Below are 18,698 nucleotides of genomic sequence, written 5' to 3'. Positions count from 1 at the left end.
TCCCACCCAAGCCATTCTGTGATCTGCTGCTCTACTGATGGCAACTACGCCAAAGCAGTCCCTTAGAGCAAGTTAGGAGAAAACCCAAACTGGGATCTACCCAGCATGCACAACAGCCATCTGCACCTAGCTCGAGCCCAGCAGGTTTTAAGAAAAAGCACCAAAAATCACCGTTTGGTTTGGAAATATTTTACTTGCCTTAACTCTGAGCAAAACCCAACTCAAGCAGCAGCAACGCTGCCATCAAAACAGCTCTTCCTCGGCCGCCAGGGCGAGCAGAACAGCCTTGCAGGTGTTCTCGAAGAGCGCGGCCCTGTTCTGCGCCTCGCCCTTCTTCACCCAGTGCCGGTAGGTGCGGAAGGCGCAGGCGTCGATCAGCTTGCGGACGGGCTTCAGCGCGTACGGGTCCCGAACCACCAGCTCCCGCGTCACCGCCTTCACCATGCGGTACTGGTAGTAAATGCGGACGGACGCCAGCACGGTCAGACAGATCACCTGTGGGGAAAGGGGGAAGTTGGGACCCTGTCTCACCACTCAGCCCTGTCCCCAGGCTGCGTGTCGCTTCACCGCCTCCAGGGATGGGGGCTCGGCCGCTCCCCTGGGCAGTCTGTTCCCATGCTTCACAATCTTCTCTCTGAAGAAGTCTTTCCTAACATCCAACCTAAACTTTCCCAGGTGCAACCTGAGGCTGTTTTCTCTTGTTCTATTGCTTGTTGGCTGGGAGAAGAGGCTGCCCCTCACACACACACTATGCTCTCCTTTCAGGCTGTATGTGCATAATAGTAATGGTATTTACTTGTAGATCAGTAAACTAAGCTCCTAAGTGTCCCATCTACCATGAACTGCATAGAAATATCACAAAGTAGTGCTGGAAGAGGTGTCCCCACCCCGGTGCTGCATCCTGCCGAAGCCTAGTTCCATCAACCCTGCTGATGAACACCATTTCTTCCTCCCCATCCAGAACACCCATCCCACGTTTTCCTCCTGGGTTCAGGGTGCCAAGGTGTCCCTGTTCCCAGCACCAACCTCACCTTGAATTTCCGGAAGGGGCTGAAGTGTCGGACCTCCTCCACGTCGTACTGCTGGAAGAAGGGATGTGCCAATGCCTCCCTCGCCGTGTACCGTCGCTGTGGGTCCACCACCAGGAATCTGGAGATCTGCAGGACAGCAGCAGGTTGATCCCACAGCGTCCCAGCCACCTGCTCCCCACTGTATTTCCCCTTTCCTCAGCACCCACCAGATCCTTGACGGTGTCAGAGCGATCATCCCACTCTGGGGAGCCAAACTGGTAGTCCCCGTTCATGATCATCCGCAGCATCAGCATCTGCTTGCGGTGCCAGAAGGGAGGTGAGCCAGCCAGCAGTGTGTACATGATCACCCCGGTGCTCCACCTGCAGGGACCCAGGAGGACACACCAGCTCCAGCAGCACCCAAAGGATCCATACCCCACACTGGAGGCAATGGGGTGCAAGGGCCAGCCTGGAACATTGGGGCTCAAGCTCCAGCAGCTCCATGGGGACATGGGTGCATCCAGCGTCTGCTGCTTACCAGGACAGCCCCCTGCAGCCCCCTGGAACATTTTTTTCTTTTTAAATGCATTATTCAATTCCTTGCAAGCCCTAAAGCTGGTCCCAATGAGGAGCAATTCCTGCTGTGCCTCAAATCATCTCATTTTACAAGCACCCCAAGGACTGAGGGCACCTCACTCACATGTCCACTTCTTTCCCATAGCCCTCGTGTTCATCATCCATGGAGCAGTGCAGGATTTCGGGGGCCAGGTAGCCAGGTGTACCACAGATTTCTGCAAAACAGGGGCAGAGCATCCCCTTAGGGATGACTGTGTCACACTGAAGCAGCTTGTCCTAGAGAGGCAACAAGATGTGTTCAGATCCTTGCAGTGATGGTCATGGCAGGCAGTGACTGCACCTTGTGTGCATCTGGCTGCTGACTTAAGTTGGTGAGTTATAATGAATTACAATGTGAGTGAGGAGAGCAGGGAGGATGCTGCTGGAAGGAGATGCCTGTTGTTGATTACGTTGCTCTTTGCAGGGCAGGAGGAGGAAAAACTTGATGAATAGAGTAATGAGGGTCAACTGGAGGACAAAGTGGATAAAACTTTGTCTGCAGTGTTTTCATGGGAAGGAGCGAGGCTGGAGAGGGCTGCACCAGCACCAGCTCACCATGGGCATCGTGTCAGCACTGCGCACCCACCTTTGAGCTTCTCGTTCTCACGCAGCTGGCAGGAGAAGCCAAAGTCTGTCAGCTTAATGTTCATGTCATCATCCAGGAGGATGTTCTCCGGCTTCAGGTCGCGGTGCACGATGTCGATGGAGTGCAGGTACTGAATCACTTCCAGCAGCGCGTGCATGATCTTCCTGGGGAGGGGAGACAGCATTACTCCCAGTGCCTGCTGGCACTGCGCTCCCAGGGATGGGGACAAGGACAGGGATAGGGGCCACACAGCTCAGCCCCCGTACAAAAGCCCTAGCAGCCAAGCACAGGGGCACAGCCTGGGTGGCATTTTGTTCCTGCGTGCTGTGCTGGCTGCACGGCTGTACTTGGAACTCGTGCTCTGGTTTTGCAGCACAATTTCAGCCTTACCTGGTTTCCTTCTCGCTTAAGGTGACCTTCTCAGTGAGGTAATCAAAGAGCTCCCCTCTTTTCATCCTGCATGCAGGAGGGAAAATCAGCCTCAAGACATGGACTGCCTAGGGGTTACTGTCCCTTATCAGCCCTATGGTGCTAACTGCACAAAATGACAAATGACAAATTAATAAGAAAGGGTTAAAAATGCCTTGATATCTTGCAAAATGTCAGGCAGGAGGAAGAAAGGCTGTACACAGAGCAGGCAGGGCCCAGTGGGTCCATCAAGGTGCCACGAGTTGCGGCGTTGTGCCAGCCCTGGTCCTGCTGGGCATATAAATAACTCCAAGCTCCCACCAAAGGTTATGGGGAAACCTGAGCTGCTGCTGATTGAGGGGAGCAGAGCTGAGGCTGAGTGAGCAGACTCCTTCCTACCTAAAGCAAGACCCAGTCATGTCCCTGTTTTGCCCATTGGGGTCATAGCAAAAAAGCTGGGAAGAGTTTTGGCTGTCTGTAGGGTGGAAATGTGGAGAAATGGGGACAAATAGGGCTTGGGGAGCTGGTACTTACAGATCGAACACCAGGAAGAAGAAGGTGCTGGACTCATAGCTGTCCTTCAGCTGGACTGCAATGAAATGGAGCTGTGAGCTCTGTGCAGTGTGCTCCTTACCACACACCCCATGCACAGAGAGCTCCTTCCTACTAACAGACTGAAAATTGCTGATCTAATTGCTAGCTGAATTAACGAGCTGATCTTCGTTAGCGTTTTGATCAGGAACTCAGGAGGGAGATGGCCAGGCAGCCTGGGCAGAGGCAGAGCAGGGGATGCTCTGAGCAGGTGCCCTGCATCGTGCCAGGACCATGGGTCTCACAGAGCTCTGACATCCAGGGATATCACCCCAAAGCCTTTCCTGGGCTCAAAGAGTAAATGTGGCAGAAACCCTCCTGCCCCGACTCACTGACGTTGGGGTGTCCCGAGACCTTCCGCAGGATGTCGATCTCCTTGGCTGTGGCCTCACGCAGCTCCTGCACCTCCTGGGGGGAGATGTTCCCTGCTGTGATGTCGATGATCTTCACGGCATACTCCTGCCTGGTGGCTTTGTGGATGCACCGGCGGACGACGCTGCTCACCCCCCTGCCAGGAACAGCACAGGAACGATGAGGTATTTTCCCATCCCCGTTTGCATGACGTGCTGTGGAGGATCAGGATGGAATCGCTTTCCCACAACTGGGAGCTGCACCCAATGATCCTTATGGGTCCCTTCCAACATGGGTTATTCTATAAACTAATAGGGATGTGGTGTGAGCTCCTGGGAGGGGTCCTGAGCTGGGGAATCGTGGCTGGGCAGAGGGTTGGAACGGGATGATCTTTAAGATCCCTTCCACCCCAAACCATTCCTTGAGTCTACGGGTTCCCCCCCCACCCAGCACAGACACACAGTGGGGCTGTGGTGTTTTCCTGGCTTAGGGGGACAAACTTTGAGCAGATGGAAAGAGCTTCTACATGCTATTTTTAACCCTGTGGTGCTGTGGGCTCTGACCATATCAGATTCCTGCTGTGATCGAGCAAAACAGTTTGTCAGAACCAAGCTTTACCTGCCCAGAACCTCCTTCGGCTCATATTTTTCATAGAAGTCCTTGGATGTGTTCCAGTCTGGGAGGTCCTCCTCCTTTGTCATGGTTGGGTCCTGGCAGGTGGAACAGGTCTGGGGGAAGAATAGCTCTGCTGGTCCCAAAACATCAGCCTATACCACCATCCGGGGACCCTGCTGAGCTTTGAGATCCACCTCTCTTCCTCCCACCCCCGTTATTTCCAGTTCTAACACTTCTTTCTCCCCTCTTTATTATGTGAATTTGTCCCAGATGGCTTTTGGCTGAGAAACAGTAGGAGAAAATGGCATGAAAAGGGAAGGGAGAGGAGAGCTGGAGCTGCTGCCAGCACTGCAGGGTCAGATGGGGCTGAGGTGCGGGGTCGGGCAGGGCAGCACTCCTGGGTGCCAGCAGCGCCCAGCCGGGCTCCGAACCTCCCCCCAAGCAGCGCTTTGTTTTCTTCCTTTTTAAGCTGCTGCTCGCTGCCACAGCCCCAAATCTCGTCGTTGGTGGCAGCCCGAATTGGATCGCAGGGCTGGGTGCGGGCCGGGGGCGATCCCACACAGCCTGCTTTGCGTCGGGTTAGCAAGCATATCGATTAACGCCCGCCGTTCGTACATTTATACCATCAAACGCAGCTGCTGGGAGACGTGGGAGAAGCGCTGACCCGATTTGGGGCTCAAATCCTACACGAGCCGCGCAGAGAAAACGCTTCTATGGGGAACGCGGGCCGGGTGTCAGCGCGCGCCGCTCCGCACCGCCCTGCCGCCCCCCCACGGCCCGGCCTCGCCTCACCTCCCCTCGGCTCCCGCAGCGCCGCCGCCTCAGCCGTGCGCCATCCGCCCGCCCGGGGCCGGAAGCGGAGCGGGACGGGAGGAGGAGCGGAGGAGGGGGAGGAGCGGCGCCGAAAATAACGGCGGGGCTGCGGGAGCGGGGAGCGGCTGCCCGGGGCGGGGCGAGGCCGGCGGTGCCCGCGGGGGCGGCGAGTCCTTTTCGCCGCTTTGCTGACGAGCGCGGCGGTCGGGCTGCGCTCTGTGCTTTGTGCCCTGCGCTCTTTGCGCTGCTTCGCCCGAACCACCCGGACGTGGTGTTTCTGCCCCGTCCCTCCACGCCGCGCGGCCCAGAGCGCTAATTTTATCCGTTCGCTTCCAGGAAATGCGGCTCAGAGAGGTGAGGCTCTGAAGAACAGTTGGGACGCGTGACAGCAGCTCAGCAAGCAGCAAGAAGGTATTTTGGGGATATTTTTTAAATGACTCGTGTTACTGCGGGCTACGAGTCCCACATAAGAGCGTTTCAGGCCCTTTGTCGTGGAAGCGTGCGGCTGCTCGTCATGGCAGTTACTCGTGCGATGCTCCACCGGGTTTTCAAGTAGAGGGATGGCATTTCTCAGCCTCTTGAAACTGAACACAGAAGCTGTAGTCAGGACTGTGATTGGTTGCAGGCTGAGCTGCTGCTCGCAGAGCATTGCAAAATCAGCCCTAACCTCCCTCCTCAGCACACTGTAATAAGCAGAAGTTGCCCCTGGGGTTCAGATACTCCAGGAAATGTCAGTCCAAGCCCCAAGCCAAGGCTGTTCCTGGTGTGCTGCACCTCCAGCCCTGCAGGCGTTTTTCATGCCAGCAGACCTGACAAGCGCGCTCAGCCTGCTAAAATCACTTCATGCCTGCTCACCTTCAATCCTCAACTCACCCAGCAGTCCAAAACCCACTAGAACAAGGTACCTCCAGAGTTTATTTGTACGCCACATCACTCACATTCAACACAACAGTTAAAGAAACAAAATAGTTAGCCCCAATCAACTCATTCCACTTTATTGATCATTTTTTCCACTTTGTGCTCAATTAGTTTGCAGTTGTATCACAGCTGTAGAGGCCATGGCAGAAATGAAGCCACAAAGACAACAGTGTGACTACACGAAACTAACAAGATATCAGACAGCTTTAGACTATTAGCAAAGCTTTTTCATTCATAGGTCAGTTCTTGTAAAGTGGTCTTCAGCAGCCTTGGTCTGGAGGCTTAAGCTAAACCTGTAAGATAAGAAGTTACAACAGTTAATCACGTGAAGTTTTAGACCCAGAGGGGGATGGTGCCATCCCTGCACACCCCCAGCTCAGGCTGGAGGGCCGTGAGCACTGATGGAGCTGTGGATGTCCCTGTGCACTGCAGCAGTGGGAGCAGATGGCCTCTGGGGGTCCCTTCCATCTCCAACCATTCCATCATCCCTGCTATAAGGCAGACACAGGCTAAGATGTTCCCCCTCACCCCAGCATTTGCTGACAGGTGCTGAAGATTCAGCAATCCAGACCCCCATGTTTGGCAGTTCCTTGTCCTCCCACATCAGCACACTTGGCTGGTACTGCTGTCTGCTTACCATTAGCAAACCTGCACTGCTTCAGCACTTCACTGAAGCCCTCGCACAGCTTGAGGTCAGTCTGGTTCTGGGCACACTCCAGGAACTGCTTCATTTCATACTGGCAAGGAGCAAACTGCTGCTGCTGCTGGTAAGCAGGCTGAGCGGCCTGGGGTTCCTGAAACAGCAGACACCTCTGTAAGCACCACCACACCTGCTCCACCCATGAAGCCGTGCCACCCCTGCGCTGCTTTCTGTGCACTTCTTCCCTGCATTTCTGTCCTAGGACATTACTTCTTAAATGGAAAGTACAAAGTCTCCAGTGATGACATGAGGTGTTCTGAGCAGTTGTGCAGGTTGCACACACTTAAGTAACTCTGGATAATACCCAAGCAAGGCAACAGCACCATACTGATGTCTCAGCAGCACAAGAGGTGACTGCAGGACAAAAATCTTGCAATAGATCTTATCATTATCAGACCTGGAACACAGAAGTCCCCTGTGAAATCAAGGGTACTGGAACACAGCTGTGTGCACTGCAACATGTGTGACCCTCTGAACTACTTTAATTTGGAGACCGAGTCAAGAAAGTTGCTCTAGAATTCCTAGCCAGAACTTGTGCAGTTTTTAAGGCTGTAGCAATTACTTCAGCCTATACACATCTATTCTCTCCAGTTAACCTCACCTCAGCGGTCAGCACCCAGCCGTGCCTTCCCTTACCTGGTAAGTAATGTCAGGCCTGGCAGCCTCAGCGCTGCTTCCTCCACCAAAGCCTCCGGTAAGTGCGTGACCGATGGTGTGCCCCACAGCAGAGCCCACAGCGACTCCTGCTGCCGTCGTGGCCATCTGCGCCATCAGCCCGGGCTGTTTTGGGGCAGGAGCAGCCACGGCAGAGGCGGGTGCTGGTGCAGGGGCTGGCGGTGCTGCTCTCATCTGCGGCGCCCGGCTGCGAGGACACACAGAGAGAGCTCACATTCCTGCTCTGAAGGGCTGAGGCCTCAGAGAGCAAACACTGGCAATTCCTCCTCGCGTGACCCCACGCACAGATGGCAAGGACACGGCGTTCCAGGCAGTTTTGTTTTACACACTGCAGGCGCTTTGCAGCTTTTTTTTTTTTTTTTTTTTTTTTAAAAGGCCAGCACATCCCCATCCCAGTAGCACGTTATGGGCAACGAGGCCCGACCCGGAAGGGGCTGCTCAGACACGGCCTTAATGCTACAGGGAACCGACCCCTTCCACCCAGCAAAGCGCCCACCCCGCTCCAGAGCCCCGAGCAGCGCACGACCCCTCTGCGTCACCCACCCCGACACGGCTGCGAGGCCTCTGCGGCCTACACGGCCCTGGGGTGGGGACCCGAGAAAAGGGCCGGAAGGTAGAAGGCCCAACAGCGCTCACCTGGCGGGCGGCGCAACGCGGGACGAGCGGCTGCGTCCCCCTCTCGGCATGGCGGCAAGCGGGAGAGGAACCGGGACAGGAACCGGGACAAAATGTAACCGCGCCGAGCCGCGCCGCTGAAGGTCAACAGACACCCGCCGCGCGCTGCGTCACTTCCGCCGTCTGCCGCGTGCCACTTCCGCTGCAGCGAGGGGCGGGGCTTGCTGTGGCCACGCCCCCATCCTTCCCGCCTGAGGCGCTGATCCTACTGGGTTCGAAGGAGGGAATGCTTTGGACAAAACGCAGCTTGTTTTGGAAACCTGCTGCCAGCTCTTAACCTTAGCAGAGCTTCAGAAACGTGTGAACCATTTAATAAGAGCTGTAAGAAAGACAAAAGTCATTCCATAGGAGTACAATTAAAGCACAGTCCCACAGCTCGCTGTCGTGATGCAAAGCTGCGGCACCCACAGCATCAATTAATGAATTAATTAATTAATGCAACACGGAACTTGTCTGGGTTTTTAATATTTTTAGTATCTAACCTACAGACAATAATGGAAATGAGCCCAAGTGACCAGTCTGCATGAGATTATACCTAATGAGTTAATAAACTGATAACCTAAACAGGAAGAGGCACTTAAACCACTTTATTTTCCCATTCTAACTGCCTCTCATTCTTACAACAAACACAAACACAGCACAGCATGCCACTGCCACGCCATGCTTATTGCCCCCATTCACTGCAGGGCAGTTGGAGCAGACCTTTAAAGGTCCCTTCCAGCTTAAGTAATTCAGTTGCTCTATGATTCTGTGGTTATACAGTTGATGGCACAACATAAAAAGGGCCTTGTCTGCATTATCTTCAGCTGTGCAAGGGCAGTAGTCCCATCAAACTGGTTGCTTCAACATCCTGTATACAAGGGATGTGAGTTGGCTGTGATAGCAGTGTATCTGATGTGGGATGTCGGGGTTCAAACAACCCTTTTTTATTAACATTTTCTCAACTCCTTTTTGATTAATAGTTTTCAATTTCCTTCTGTTTCTGTTGGCAGAAGGGTTCGTCCCTTTGCAACGGGTTTCTTTTGGAATTCGCTTTGTTTGCCAGAACAATGCTGTCACGGATGGCAGAACTCGGGGCATGAATGCTGCCATTGTGTCGTATCATCCTGCTTTCCTTGGGAAAACTTGCAGAGGTTGCTTTTGCACGGATTCACTCTTCCATCAGCTAACGAGAGGCGCAAAGAAACGGGAAAGGAAGGAGAACGAGCGGATCAAAGCGTGCGTCCCACGGTGAACGCTGTGAGCTCTGCGAGCCTCAGCACGGCCCAAAGCCGTGAGTAGCAGGAAGGAAACGGCCCAAAGCGGCGGACGGTGCCGGGCCCGCAGTGCTCCCCTCCGACCGACAGGGGGCGCCGCGCCCCGCCGCCGGCGCGGCCCTCCGGCGGCGCCCACTCCACGCCTCCTCTCTCCCACCCGACCTTACGTGACGTCGTCGCGGAGCGCCACGTCCGGCGCGGCCAGAAGGGGGCGTGGCCTCTCGGAGAGCCAATGGGGTGAGGGCGCGCGTGCGCTGCCGGTGGGCGCCGGGCGCGCGTCGCGGGCTGAGGCGGAGGGAGGGGGTAAGATGGCGGCGCCCGTCCTGCTGCGAGTGTCGGTGCCGCGCTGGGAGCGGGTGGCCCGATCCGCCGTGTGCGCGGCCGGCATCCTGCTGTCCCTCTACGCCTGTCACCTGGAGCGGGAGAAGGGCCGCGATCTCCACTACCAGGCCTTGTGCGACCTTAGCGAGAGGGTTCGCTGCTCCGCCGCCATCACCTCCAGGTGAGGGGGAGAGCGGGAGAGCGGAGAGCGGCTGCCGGCAGCGAGGGGGGAGAACGGGCCGGGCGGGGGGGGCCGTAGCTGCGGCTCAGGGAGGGCATAGCTGGGAGTTGGAGGGGCTGGGAGCCACGGGCTGAGGAGATTCAGGATGAGGATGAGGATGAGGAGGGGGTGCTGTGGGTGCGAGGCGGGCCGGCCCGCATAGCAGCGTGCGGTGCGGGAGGCTGATGGCGGGCTGTTGTAACGGGCAGTCCGAATTGCTGGTTCATCGCGGCGTTACGGGTGTCTGCCTGCATGGTGAGGGCTTCGTTAGGAGAGGTTCGCCACAGCAGCAAAAGCCCTACTCGCGGCTTGGCTTATCCTGTAGGCTTCCCGTTAGTAATCAACGTGGCAGCTGCTTTCTGAAGGCTGATAGCAGTGCAGGGACTCAGCCTGCTCGGTGCAGCACTGCTGGGTGACGATGTGCTGCAGAATGTACAGCTGCCATCTGCCTTACAGCCTTACCTGTGTGCTTCAGCTGGAGACATGACTGTGCAGAGCTCTGCAAACTGCTCTGTGTGCATGCAAAGACAGGCAAGCACGTACACGGGTAAGCAGCTGAGAATGGGGGAGTTTGGGTTCTATTGCACCTTCAGTCAAATGAGTCCTTAAGCATTATTTGGGTTTTTGTGGTTTCTTTTTCCTTCCAGTTGTCCCACTCCATACAAAGGTATTGCCATAACAAAGTCACGGGTGAGGAGATGGGATTGACCTGCCGAGGTGGAAGCTGGTTGGTTTGTTTAGATGAAACAAATGTGGAAATCCTACTGCTGGAATCAGTTCTGAGGTGCTGGTTTGTGTGTTAAGTTACAGAGACGTTTGTCTGCTGCTGTCTGAAAGGAGACTCCTGTGGCTGAGTGCCTTTGCCTTTCATTCTGTGGATAGTGTTTAATTTGTGAAGGTGGTTGTTCATGGTGCTGCTTCAGAGGGGTCCTAACGTGAGCAATTTCAACCTAAACAGAAAGAGGACTTCAATACAGTTTCCTAATAACTTAAATTATAACTTAACGTTATGAACGGGCTGCTGAGGTTAAACTGTGTGAGTGTTGTCAGTAATTCACCACCACCATCGAGGTGAAAAAGAGAATAATGGGGATTTCAGTGCCTGGGCAGCCTCTGCTGTGGTCTGTTCTGATATTGGTCCTTCAGGGGTTGTTGTTATTGTAAGGAGTGCTCTTGAGATGGGGAATTTCAAATAGCAGTTTAAATGTGTGTTTACCAAGCGCTTTGAAAAAGCAAAATGGTTATAATTAGAAATATCTAAAGATATAATTAGAGAATAATGCTGGGTAATTATAACATTCGTTAGTAATGCCGCAGCAGAGATGCTGTGTGTGCCGTGGTAAGACCTGTCAGTGCTTTACTGCAGGAGTTTTAAATGATAATATGAGTGTTTGGGGATAAAATCCACGGAGCTCTCACTAGAAATCTCCCCAGCAGTTGCTAGGAGAACCCTGCTTAGCGACTGAAGTATTGCAAATGTCAGGATAGCTTATGGTAATGGAAGCAGGTGGCAAGAAGAGTTTGTGGAGAAGGAGCATACGAGTTCTGTGCTGTCAAACCATATTTGGAGAGGAATGTGCTTTCAGCTGTGTACGGCCACAGACCAGAATGGAATATTCCTTTAAAATCAAGGCAGGAGGGCAGGCTATTAATCTTTGAAGGAGGAATAACAGTGGAAGAAATTAATCTTATTCTCCGTGTTGCCACAGCGTCCCTTCCGTCAGTCGCTCTCCCCCTCCGATGCAGTGCCTCTCCTTGCTACCACGCATCACTGAGGTTTCAAAGAAACTTCATTCCTAGGAGGAAATTCAGACTGCAATTTAGACTTCACCTGGATAATGGGATTTCAGGTTCCAGCTTTCTCGTGTGCAGCACGTAACTCTGAGCTCTTTTCATGAAGCATCTCGGTGGCAGTTGCACAGCCAGTCGTGTAATTTGTCCCTGTGATTTGTTTCTGCACAGTTAGAGGGCTGACACAGCGGTGCATGCACAGCTTCCAGAGGCTTCCTTCAGTTGTGTGACTTAAGGCAGGTTTGCTGATGGGAGTAATGGGACTTGGAAGGTCTGAATCGTCACATTTCCAGTGATGGTTCCAGCAGAGGGTGGAACTTGAAAAAGCACAGTCATGGTATCGGTGTTCATATAATTGTATAGGATAATTGGAATAAGTTAGCATGTTTTTCCTTGAATTCAGTTGTTTTGGAACTCAATTCTGGTCACTGGGGAGGATTTTTTCCACCAATAAGCTGTTATTATTCCCAACTCTTGTTTCCGAGCCAAATCTGGCATTGGCACAAGAATGAGGAAAGATGTTGTGAAGATTAGCAGCATGCAGAGGGAGGAGCATGGGAAATCTTCTATCAGAGACTGACTCATGCAGAAGATTATAGTGGAGAGAGAGCTTTAATAAGTGTCCCTTATTGTTCCGAATGCTCCTGGTCTCAGGCTTTTATCATGGGGAAAGTTCATGAGATGGTTTGGAAAGAGAAACAGCTGTGGACTGTATAGTGGTCACTGCTGTTATCCAAGCAGTGATAAGACACAGGGAAATAGAAATGCTTTCATTTGGCAGTTGCTGTGGATGTTTTAAGTGAATTGCCCTCTTGTGTTTGAGAAAAATGAAGTGGCAAGATTGGCTTTACTTATAATGAAGTTGGCTGGTAGCAGCTCCTGATGGATCTTTTCCTTTTTCTTGGTATAATAGTTTCACAGAGGAAATTAAGCTAATAGACAAGTTGTGTGGATAGTGGTAGGGCTTGAAGTGAAACACAGCATTTAAGTAGCAATGGAGGTGCTGGGCTCCTTGCTTTGCTCTTTGGTGTGCCATAGGAGGTTTGGTCCTGAGGCATGATTCTGCGTTCTCTTCATCCATTTAAGGTGCCTGCAGGGCACAGCAAACTAGTGGATGGCTTTTATTGAAAGAAGCATTGTAGTCCAGAATATGTTATGCTGTAACAGCTTTAGTACAGCCCTAGGATAAGTGGCATGAATGACCAATGACACGTCACTGTGTATCTTCAGCAGCCCCTGTAGCTTTCAACCAGCGGTGCAGGGGGGTTGGGAACAGTATTTGTCTGCACTAACACCTTTAGCCAACTTACTGAAGAAATGTCAGGGTCAAAGCAAGATTTTAAGAATCGGTGTTTGTCTGTTCATAATTTGATGGATGACGTTTAGGAGTTCCCTGTTTGGAACTTCATGCTGATGTGTGAGGTGTTGGTTTGCTGTCTCGTGACGTAGAACTTCGGTGCTGTGATCCCTGAGTCCAACTGCACTGCTGCATCTTTCCTTTTAGTGCAGGTCCCTGTTGTCTTTCTGTTGCTGTACCTACAAGCAAATGTTTCAGTATGTTTGAAGTTGACAGCTGCAGCTGTTAGTGACCATGGTCAGAGATGGTACAGGTAGTGTTGTGGTTGCCTGGTCACTCCTGGACACTTTTTGTGCTCTTGTGCATCTTTGCTAGTTAGTAATTTCTTTAATCTGAGCCACATCATTGTTTTTGTCAGGCATCTTTGATTCTGCATAGGAAAAAGATAAGTTTGTTTGAACTGCTGAAGGGTTGTGTGTGCAAACAGGGCTCCACTGGGAGTGGTGCGTGCTGGATTCTCCTGGGTGAGGCTGGAGGATACGAGCTGGGAAGGGCTGCAGGGCTTTCTATGTGCTGCAGGACTGCTGCAGAAAGCTGCCTTCATCCAGAGCCCCATAAGCTGATGGTGAATTTCACCTCGTGCTTGAGTGTAAAATTGATGACTTCACACTGAGGCTGGTGTGATGTGCCTTGGTGGGGGCACATCTGTGAAGCACCCCAGCTGTGTGCGTCCTCTTCCCAGCCTTACAGCCACCCGAGCTCCACTGCTCAGCAGACATCTCTTCAAATACATTATTTCTGGCTTGACTAGAATTTGCAATCGGATGAGAATAGTTTTGTGTGATGCCATAAAACAAAGTGCCCATCGTTCAGTTTTGGGCTTCACTGATGGTAGTTAGAGAAAAGAGGTTATGAAGAAGGCATGTGTTGCTGTTGGCTCGTAATGTGAATAACCAGTGCTTCTGTGCAGCCTGCTAGCAGGTCGTTAAGTGCTCAGGGTTGGGCTCATCTGGATGCTGAGGTTTTCTGGATCATCTTTGTGACACTGAAGGAGCTGAAGGATATATAGAACAAAGTCTGAGTTGATGTTGGTAAATATGGCTGATAGATTTAAACGTGAAATGAAGTATCAAGATTTTGGAGCACTCCTGGCAAGCTTACAAATAGGAATTTTTAATCTCCTTACTTGTGGCTTTTAATTAGAGGCTTTTACTTAATTTATTAAAACTATTAGAGTGGCCTAAATGACCTTGTAACAACAAACTGGGCTTAATTCAAAATCCTCTAGTGAGGCTGTAAAGAAGCTGCACCAGAGTTTCTTACCATAGCTCGGCATTAAAATGCTCCATATCCTTTGACCTTTACATCAGCTTTTGGCTGAAGGTGAGGTGTGAGCACAGGGCAGCCCTGCTCCTCTCGTTGGAGCTTTCACTCTGTGCTGTCACTTATCTCAGAGGTCAGATGGCATTTAAGGAAGTGAACGTATTGCTTGTGAAGTATAGGATTACTTTTTTTTTCCCTAGTAAATGATCTGAATTGCTTCCACGGGATTACAAATGATGAAATGGTATTTGATGTTGATAGCTAATAATGTGTATGGGATGGAAAAACAAACCTGGATTTAAATGAGGTGGCATGACTCAAAAAAACCAGAATTTGGGTTCTTTAGTTAAAGTTCTCTGAAAATAGCATTGGTTTGCTTGTTCCTGTTTGCCCTTCTCATTACAGCTAACCCAAACACTGGGAGAGAACAGTGCTGGGAACACCTGCTGCTGCTGCACCAATCTCCACGTTCCCAGGTTTTCACATACCCGTGCCATTTGATAATCTGGGCCCCCAGAGGTGTGATGGCATTTTCAAGAAGGTATTTGGGAGAATATCAGCTGTGGGAGTGTGTGTGCCCTATTCTGGGCACCTGCTGCTCCAATGACAGGGACGTGGTGTTGGAGCCACCTGGGTTTCACCTGACCTAGGCTGGTTTGTTTTATTGTCTGTATGCTAACATGAGCATACGACGCTTGCTTCCTCTCCTGTCACGAGAGCTAAGGGCTGCCAAGTGAAACTGAGGTGATGTGGGAACTCATTGCTGGAGGATGTCACAGTGGGATGCACTCAGGGTGGGTTGGGTGCATCCAGCAAGGCAGCCCAGGGTGTGGATGCCACTGAGACTGAACGGCCAGCATGGAGGTTGGTTGTCTGTGCTTTAAGGTGAACTCCATGCAGTACAGCAGCATCTCAGCCTTGTGACTGCCTTTCTGCCAGTGGTGTTGTCTGCTCAACTGCAGTGGAATCTTTAGTGTGGAAGTGCTTTTCTTGTTCTGGATCGCAGATGTTGAATTGTGCAAAAGAGGTAAAGATTGAACAGTAGCTGATTACGTGGAGCTATGTCACTGGTGGATCAGGATGACCTTAGCTCTGAGGAACACAAGAAGCATCAAATGCATAGAAATATTGTTTTAAACTTTCAAAGCGATGCAATGCTTCTGAGCTCTATCGGTGTCAGAAAGCAAAAAGGGCACTGTTTAGAGAGGAGATAATGACTTTCAAGACTTTTGATAGAAGGAATGTAGATTGTGAGTAAAAATCACTGTCGTATTCAGTTTTATATGTTGGGAAACCACGCGAACGTGGCTTTGTCTTGGTTTTCTTGGATCTGTGTTCTGAAAGATAGAGGATGTTTTTGAGAGCTTTTGAAGTTATAACTGCAAATGAAACATGAAGCAGCTGTACGGATGGAGCTGCGATCAGAGCTAGCTGAAACAGCAAGACGTCCTCAAGGTCTGCCTTAGGACTTCCTTGAGGTCGATTCAGATCGGTGTGAGGTTTGTTTTCCTTTGTAACAGCAGTTAAACTTGGGTGTGGTAAAAGCAGGCTTACTGTGTGTGCTCATCATACTGCTGTGAATCACACGGGCGGGCTTCAGCCTTGTTTCCCCAGCAGAGCCCATGGGTGCTGCAGGGCCTGGGCAGTGACAGCAGGAAGTCACCAGCGTACATCTGTGGTTTCAGCCTGCTGTGCAAACTGCAATCAGTGCACTGCAGCTCACTCCAATAAAAAATTGGAGTTAACCAATAGTCAGCTCTTAGACATTAGAGGCCTTGTAAGAAAGATGAGTTCCCCCGAGAACTCTGAGCAATTTGTAACCTTTGTTCTTCATTAAACTTTTATTGATGTTTTATTTCTTTTCCTCCCCCTGTGAATACTGCAGTCTGTTCCTTTGTTACATTTTCTGCATGGTTTTAGGCTTTTGGTTATCACGCACAAATCAGGGGTGGTGGCTGTGATTTAGGTGTGAGAAGGAAGGTTTTATCTTAATCTCTGCTCAGACTGCTTGCAAACTGACTTGGTTCATTGTACTTGGCAGCTTTTAGGAGCTCTGTGTGGGAATAAGGGAACGATTGAGACTCTACAGCAGAAAACTTTGGCAGAACTTCCTCACAGTTTCAACCTCATCAAGCTGTGTGTCTTAAAGTGCAGGCTTCCCAGCCACCTGAAGTTGTGTGGGATGAGATTGGAGCTGAACTCTGCGGACTGGAATGCAATAAATGATGTCCTTAAAGCTGCCACAGAGCCAACGAGGTCCTTAATGAACTTGTGCATGTGGTTAAAGCCTTCACCACACTGTGACCTTCTTGTGGCTTTGGACACATCGTGTGGGGATGCTGACTGTTGTGCAGGGCTTGAACTCATTATCTTTCCATTAGCAACAATTTATTGACTTCCAAAACAACCCTAGGATCAGAGCATTTAGTCTTTTTTTTCCTATACTGGATTGGAGCTTTCAATTGATGCAGAGGTTTCACTTCAGTCATTTACAGGACTCAAGACCAAAAGTTTGATGTCCTTCCTTTTTTCCACATGTGCAGTAAGAACACTTCCAGGAATCAGAGCGTAATTCTTGGAAAGAAACACACAGGACAGTTATTAAGCTTGAATTAAAATGATACATTTGATAGTGCTTTGAAAACATTGCACAAATGGCTGTGAGGTGATGCAGTCTGTTGGAGGTGTTTATTGTGGCATCTTCCTCATGTAGGAAGCTGTGATGGCAGCCTTGCACTGGTGTCAGATCTGTGGTGATCTGCATCAGCAGTGTTGTAGCATGTGGAGAGCAAACTTTGCTTTGTGTGGATGCAGAAACTGCCCTTCTGTTGGCACAGATGTAGCACACTAGGTTAATTACTGTAGATTTAGCATCCATCTACTACTCTTGTAGTAGAGCAAACTGCTGGAGGAAAGAGAAGTATTTATTTGGTAAATGAGCTTTGAATTACAACCCAGGGAAGCAGACCTGGTGTTTGGTGAAGCTGCAGCTGTGTGAGCTTCGTAGCTGTGGGTGTATCAAATAACTTTCATCAGCAGTATGTGGATAAAGTTGTACCTGGAGCACAGCCTGTTGCAAGCTGCGTGCTGCCCGGAGGTGCCCTGATCCTCATATGGGCTGCTGTGTCACATCGGACCATATGTAACTAATTAATTTCTTTTTCCCCAACAGTGATGAGTTGAAAATACTGATGCAAAGCAATAGGAGCCTATGTACAATTTAATGTTTCATTGTTTTGCAGATGGGGTCGAGGATTCGGTCTGTTGGGTTCCATCTTTGGGAAGGACAGTGCAATAAATCAGTCCAACAGTGTTTTTGGACTTGTGTTTTATATACTACAAATGCTACTTGGTGAGTATTAATTCAGTGTATATATCAGGTCTGTGGTGATAAGAGGAGCCTGTTATGCATTGCAGTCTGTGAGAGACCAGATAAAATGCAAGGGATTTCTTTTTAGCAGTCTTATGCTACATCTGTGCAAAGGGCTTAAAAGCCCAAATGCTAATGGGAGCAATCTTATTTTCTCCTGCTGTTATTAACAATGTAAAGCATGAAGACAGTTGTTGCATTGGTATTTTCACTCAAATGTGCTTAGCATTGGATTGCAGGGTAGAAAAGAGAGGAGACAAAAATTGAATTTAGAAGTTTTGCAGGAGTAATATGGGCAGCATGTGATGTGATAACGTGTGCATGGCTTTGTAACTGCAGTGTGCTGTGGCTGTTTATGTGGGCAGCCATACCTTGACCAACCTGTAATTTTCCCATAATTCAGGACTATGGAAGATGCTAAATACTGCTTATCAAAGGATTGTTGTACAGAACCTAGAAGCTCTCTCCCAATAGTGATTTGTCAGCCATCTTGAACTCATGGTACACAAAACCGACGTTTATGTAATGCAGACTTGCTGAGCAGCCTTGAGTTGGAACTGCAGTGCCTAGGCTTTGTGCTTTGTGTCAGGTGGAAGGAGAGCAGCAGTAGTAACTCTTTCTCTCTTGTTGCAGGTATGACAGCAAGTGCAGTAGCAGCTCTAATCCTCATGACATCCTCCATAGTGTCTGTAGTAGGGTCTTTGTACTTGGCGTACATTCTGTACTTCGTGCTGAAGGAATTTTGCATTGTCTGCGTCATCACATATTTGCTGAACTTCATTCTCTTTATCATCAACTACAAACGACTAGTTTATTTGAACGAGGCCTGGAAACGGCAACTCCAACCCAAACAGGAGTAGCGCCTGTTCGAACTTGTGACTGACAGCCTGAAGACCCAACTTCCATTAAGTTTATTTTGCAGTAATTTTTTATTCTCCATATCAGACGCTTTCCCTGAGATTCATAACTGAATTTTTAATTAGAAATTGGAAGGGGCCCTAGATAATTTTTTTTTTTTTTTTTTTGTGCTAATCTTCAATTTAAATGTGGTTGTGAAAGAAAGCTGTAAAGCAATCAAAGACAAGCTTTAACTTTACTTTGAAGGAGTTCTAGCCACGGCAGAACCTAGACTCTCTCCTCCCCCTCCACTTGTAAAGTGGGCA

At 50.4% G+C, this 18,698-nt stretch overlaps 3 protein-coding genes and 1 long non-coding RNA gene across 4 annotated transcripts; 2 read left to right on the top strand and 2 right to left on the bottom strand.

Annotated features, from left to right (window-relative positions):
• Positions 1 to 119: 119 nt before the first annotated feature.
• On the bottom strand, positions 120 to 5,076 carry PHKG1 (phosphorylase kinase catalytic subunit gamma 1). Its single transcript, XM_048966866.1, has 10 exons — positions 4,969 to 5,076; positions 4,180 to 4,289; positions 3,543 to 3,718; positions 3,154 to 3,208; positions 2,602 to 2,667; positions 2,212 to 2,375; positions 1,711 to 1,801; positions 1,238 to 1,391; positions 1,032 to 1,157; positions 120 to 495 (listed from the first exon to the last, which is right to left on the bottom strand). The coding sequence occupies exons 2-10, from the start codon at positions 4,260 to 4,262 to the stop codon at positions 244 to 246; spliced, it is 1,167 nt and encodes a 388-aa protein (XP_048822823.1). The 5' UTR covers positions 4,263 to 4,289; positions 4,969 to 5,076; the 3' UTR covers positions 120 to 243.
• On the top strand, positions 3,631 to 7,912 carry LOC125702960 (uncharacterized). The gene is made up of 3 exons (XR_007380727.1): positions 3,631 to 3,746; positions 5,326 to 5,400; positions 7,658 to 7,912. It is a non-coding gene; the product is annotated as an uncharacterized LOC125702960 (long non-coding RNA).
• Positions 5,969 to 8,091, bottom strand: CHCHD2 (coiled-coil-helix-coiled-coil-helix domain containing 2). Its single transcript, XM_048966868.1, has 4 exons — positions 7,919 to 8,091; positions 7,244 to 7,469; positions 6,545 to 6,701; positions 5,969 to 6,200 (listed from the first exon to the last, which is right to left on the bottom strand). Exons 1-4 carry the CDS (start codon positions 7,966 to 7,968, stop codon positions 6,190 to 6,192), a joined length of 444 nt encoding a protein of 147 aa, XP_048822825.1. The 5' UTR covers positions 7,969 to 8,091; the 3' UTR covers positions 5,969 to 6,189.
• A 1,374-nt stretch (positions 8,092 to 9,465) lies between these two features.
• VKORC1L1 (vitamin K epoxide reductase complex subunit 1 like 1) lies at positions 9,466 to 18,560 on the top strand. The gene is made up of 3 exons (XM_048966606.1): positions 9,466 to 9,715; positions 17,408 to 17,517; positions 18,169 to 18,560. Exons 1-3 carry the CDS (start codon positions 9,522 to 9,524, stop codon positions 18,393 to 18,395), a joined length of 531 nt encoding a protein of 176 aa, XP_048822563.1. The 5' UTR covers positions 9,466 to 9,521; the 3' UTR covers positions 18,396 to 18,560.
• The last annotated feature ends 138 nt before the right edge of the window (positions 18,561 to 18,698 follow it).

This window comes from Lagopus muta, chromosome 20, assembly GCF_023343835.1.
Source record: "Lagopus muta isolate bLagMut1 chromosome 20, bLagMut1 primary, whole genome shotgun sequence".
Classification (NCBI taxonomy): Eukaryota; Metazoa; Chordata; class Aves; order Galliformes; family Phasianidae; genus Lagopus; species Lagopus muta.
This window is presented reverse-complemented; position numbering and strand designations above follow the sequence as displayed.

Coding starts and splice junctions, on each gene's coding strand:
- VKORC1L1 (XM_048966606.1), top strand. CDS start 9,522: ATGGCGGCGCCCGTCCTGCTGCGAGTGTCGGTGCCGCGCTGGGAGCGG. Junction 9,716..17,407: donor TCCGCCGCCATCACCTCCAG/GTGAGGGGGAGA, acceptor ATTGTTTTGCAG/ATGGGGTCGAGGATTCGGTC. Junction 17,518..18,168: donor TATACTACAAATGCTACTTG/GTGAGTATTAAT, acceptor CTCTTGTTGCAG/GTATGACAGCAAGTGCAGTA.
- PHKG1 (XM_048966866.1), bottom strand. CDS start 4,262: ATGACAAAGGAGGAGGACCTCCCAGACTGGAACACATCCAAGGACTTC. Junction 3,719..4,179: donor CCGAAGGAGGTTCTGGGCAG/GTAAAGCTTGGT, acceptor TGTTCCTGGCAG/GGGGGTGAGCAGCGTCGTCC. Junction 2,668..3,153: donor TTCTTCCTGGTGTTCGATCT/GTAAGTACCAGC, acceptor TCCTGCATGCAG/GATGAAAAGAGGGGAGCTCT.
- CHCHD2 (XM_048966868.1), bottom strand. CDS start 7,968: ATGCCGAGAGGGGGACGCAGCCGCTCGTCCCGCGTTGCGCCGCCCGCC. Junction 7,470..7,918: donor CGCGTTGCGCCGCCCGCCAG/GTGAGCGCTGTT, acceptor GTGTCCTCGCAG/CCGGGCGCCGCAGATGAGAG. Junction 6,702..7,243: donor GGCCTGACATTACTTACCAG/GTAAGGGAAGGC, acceptor CTGCTGTTTCAG/GAACCCCAGGCCGCTCAGCC.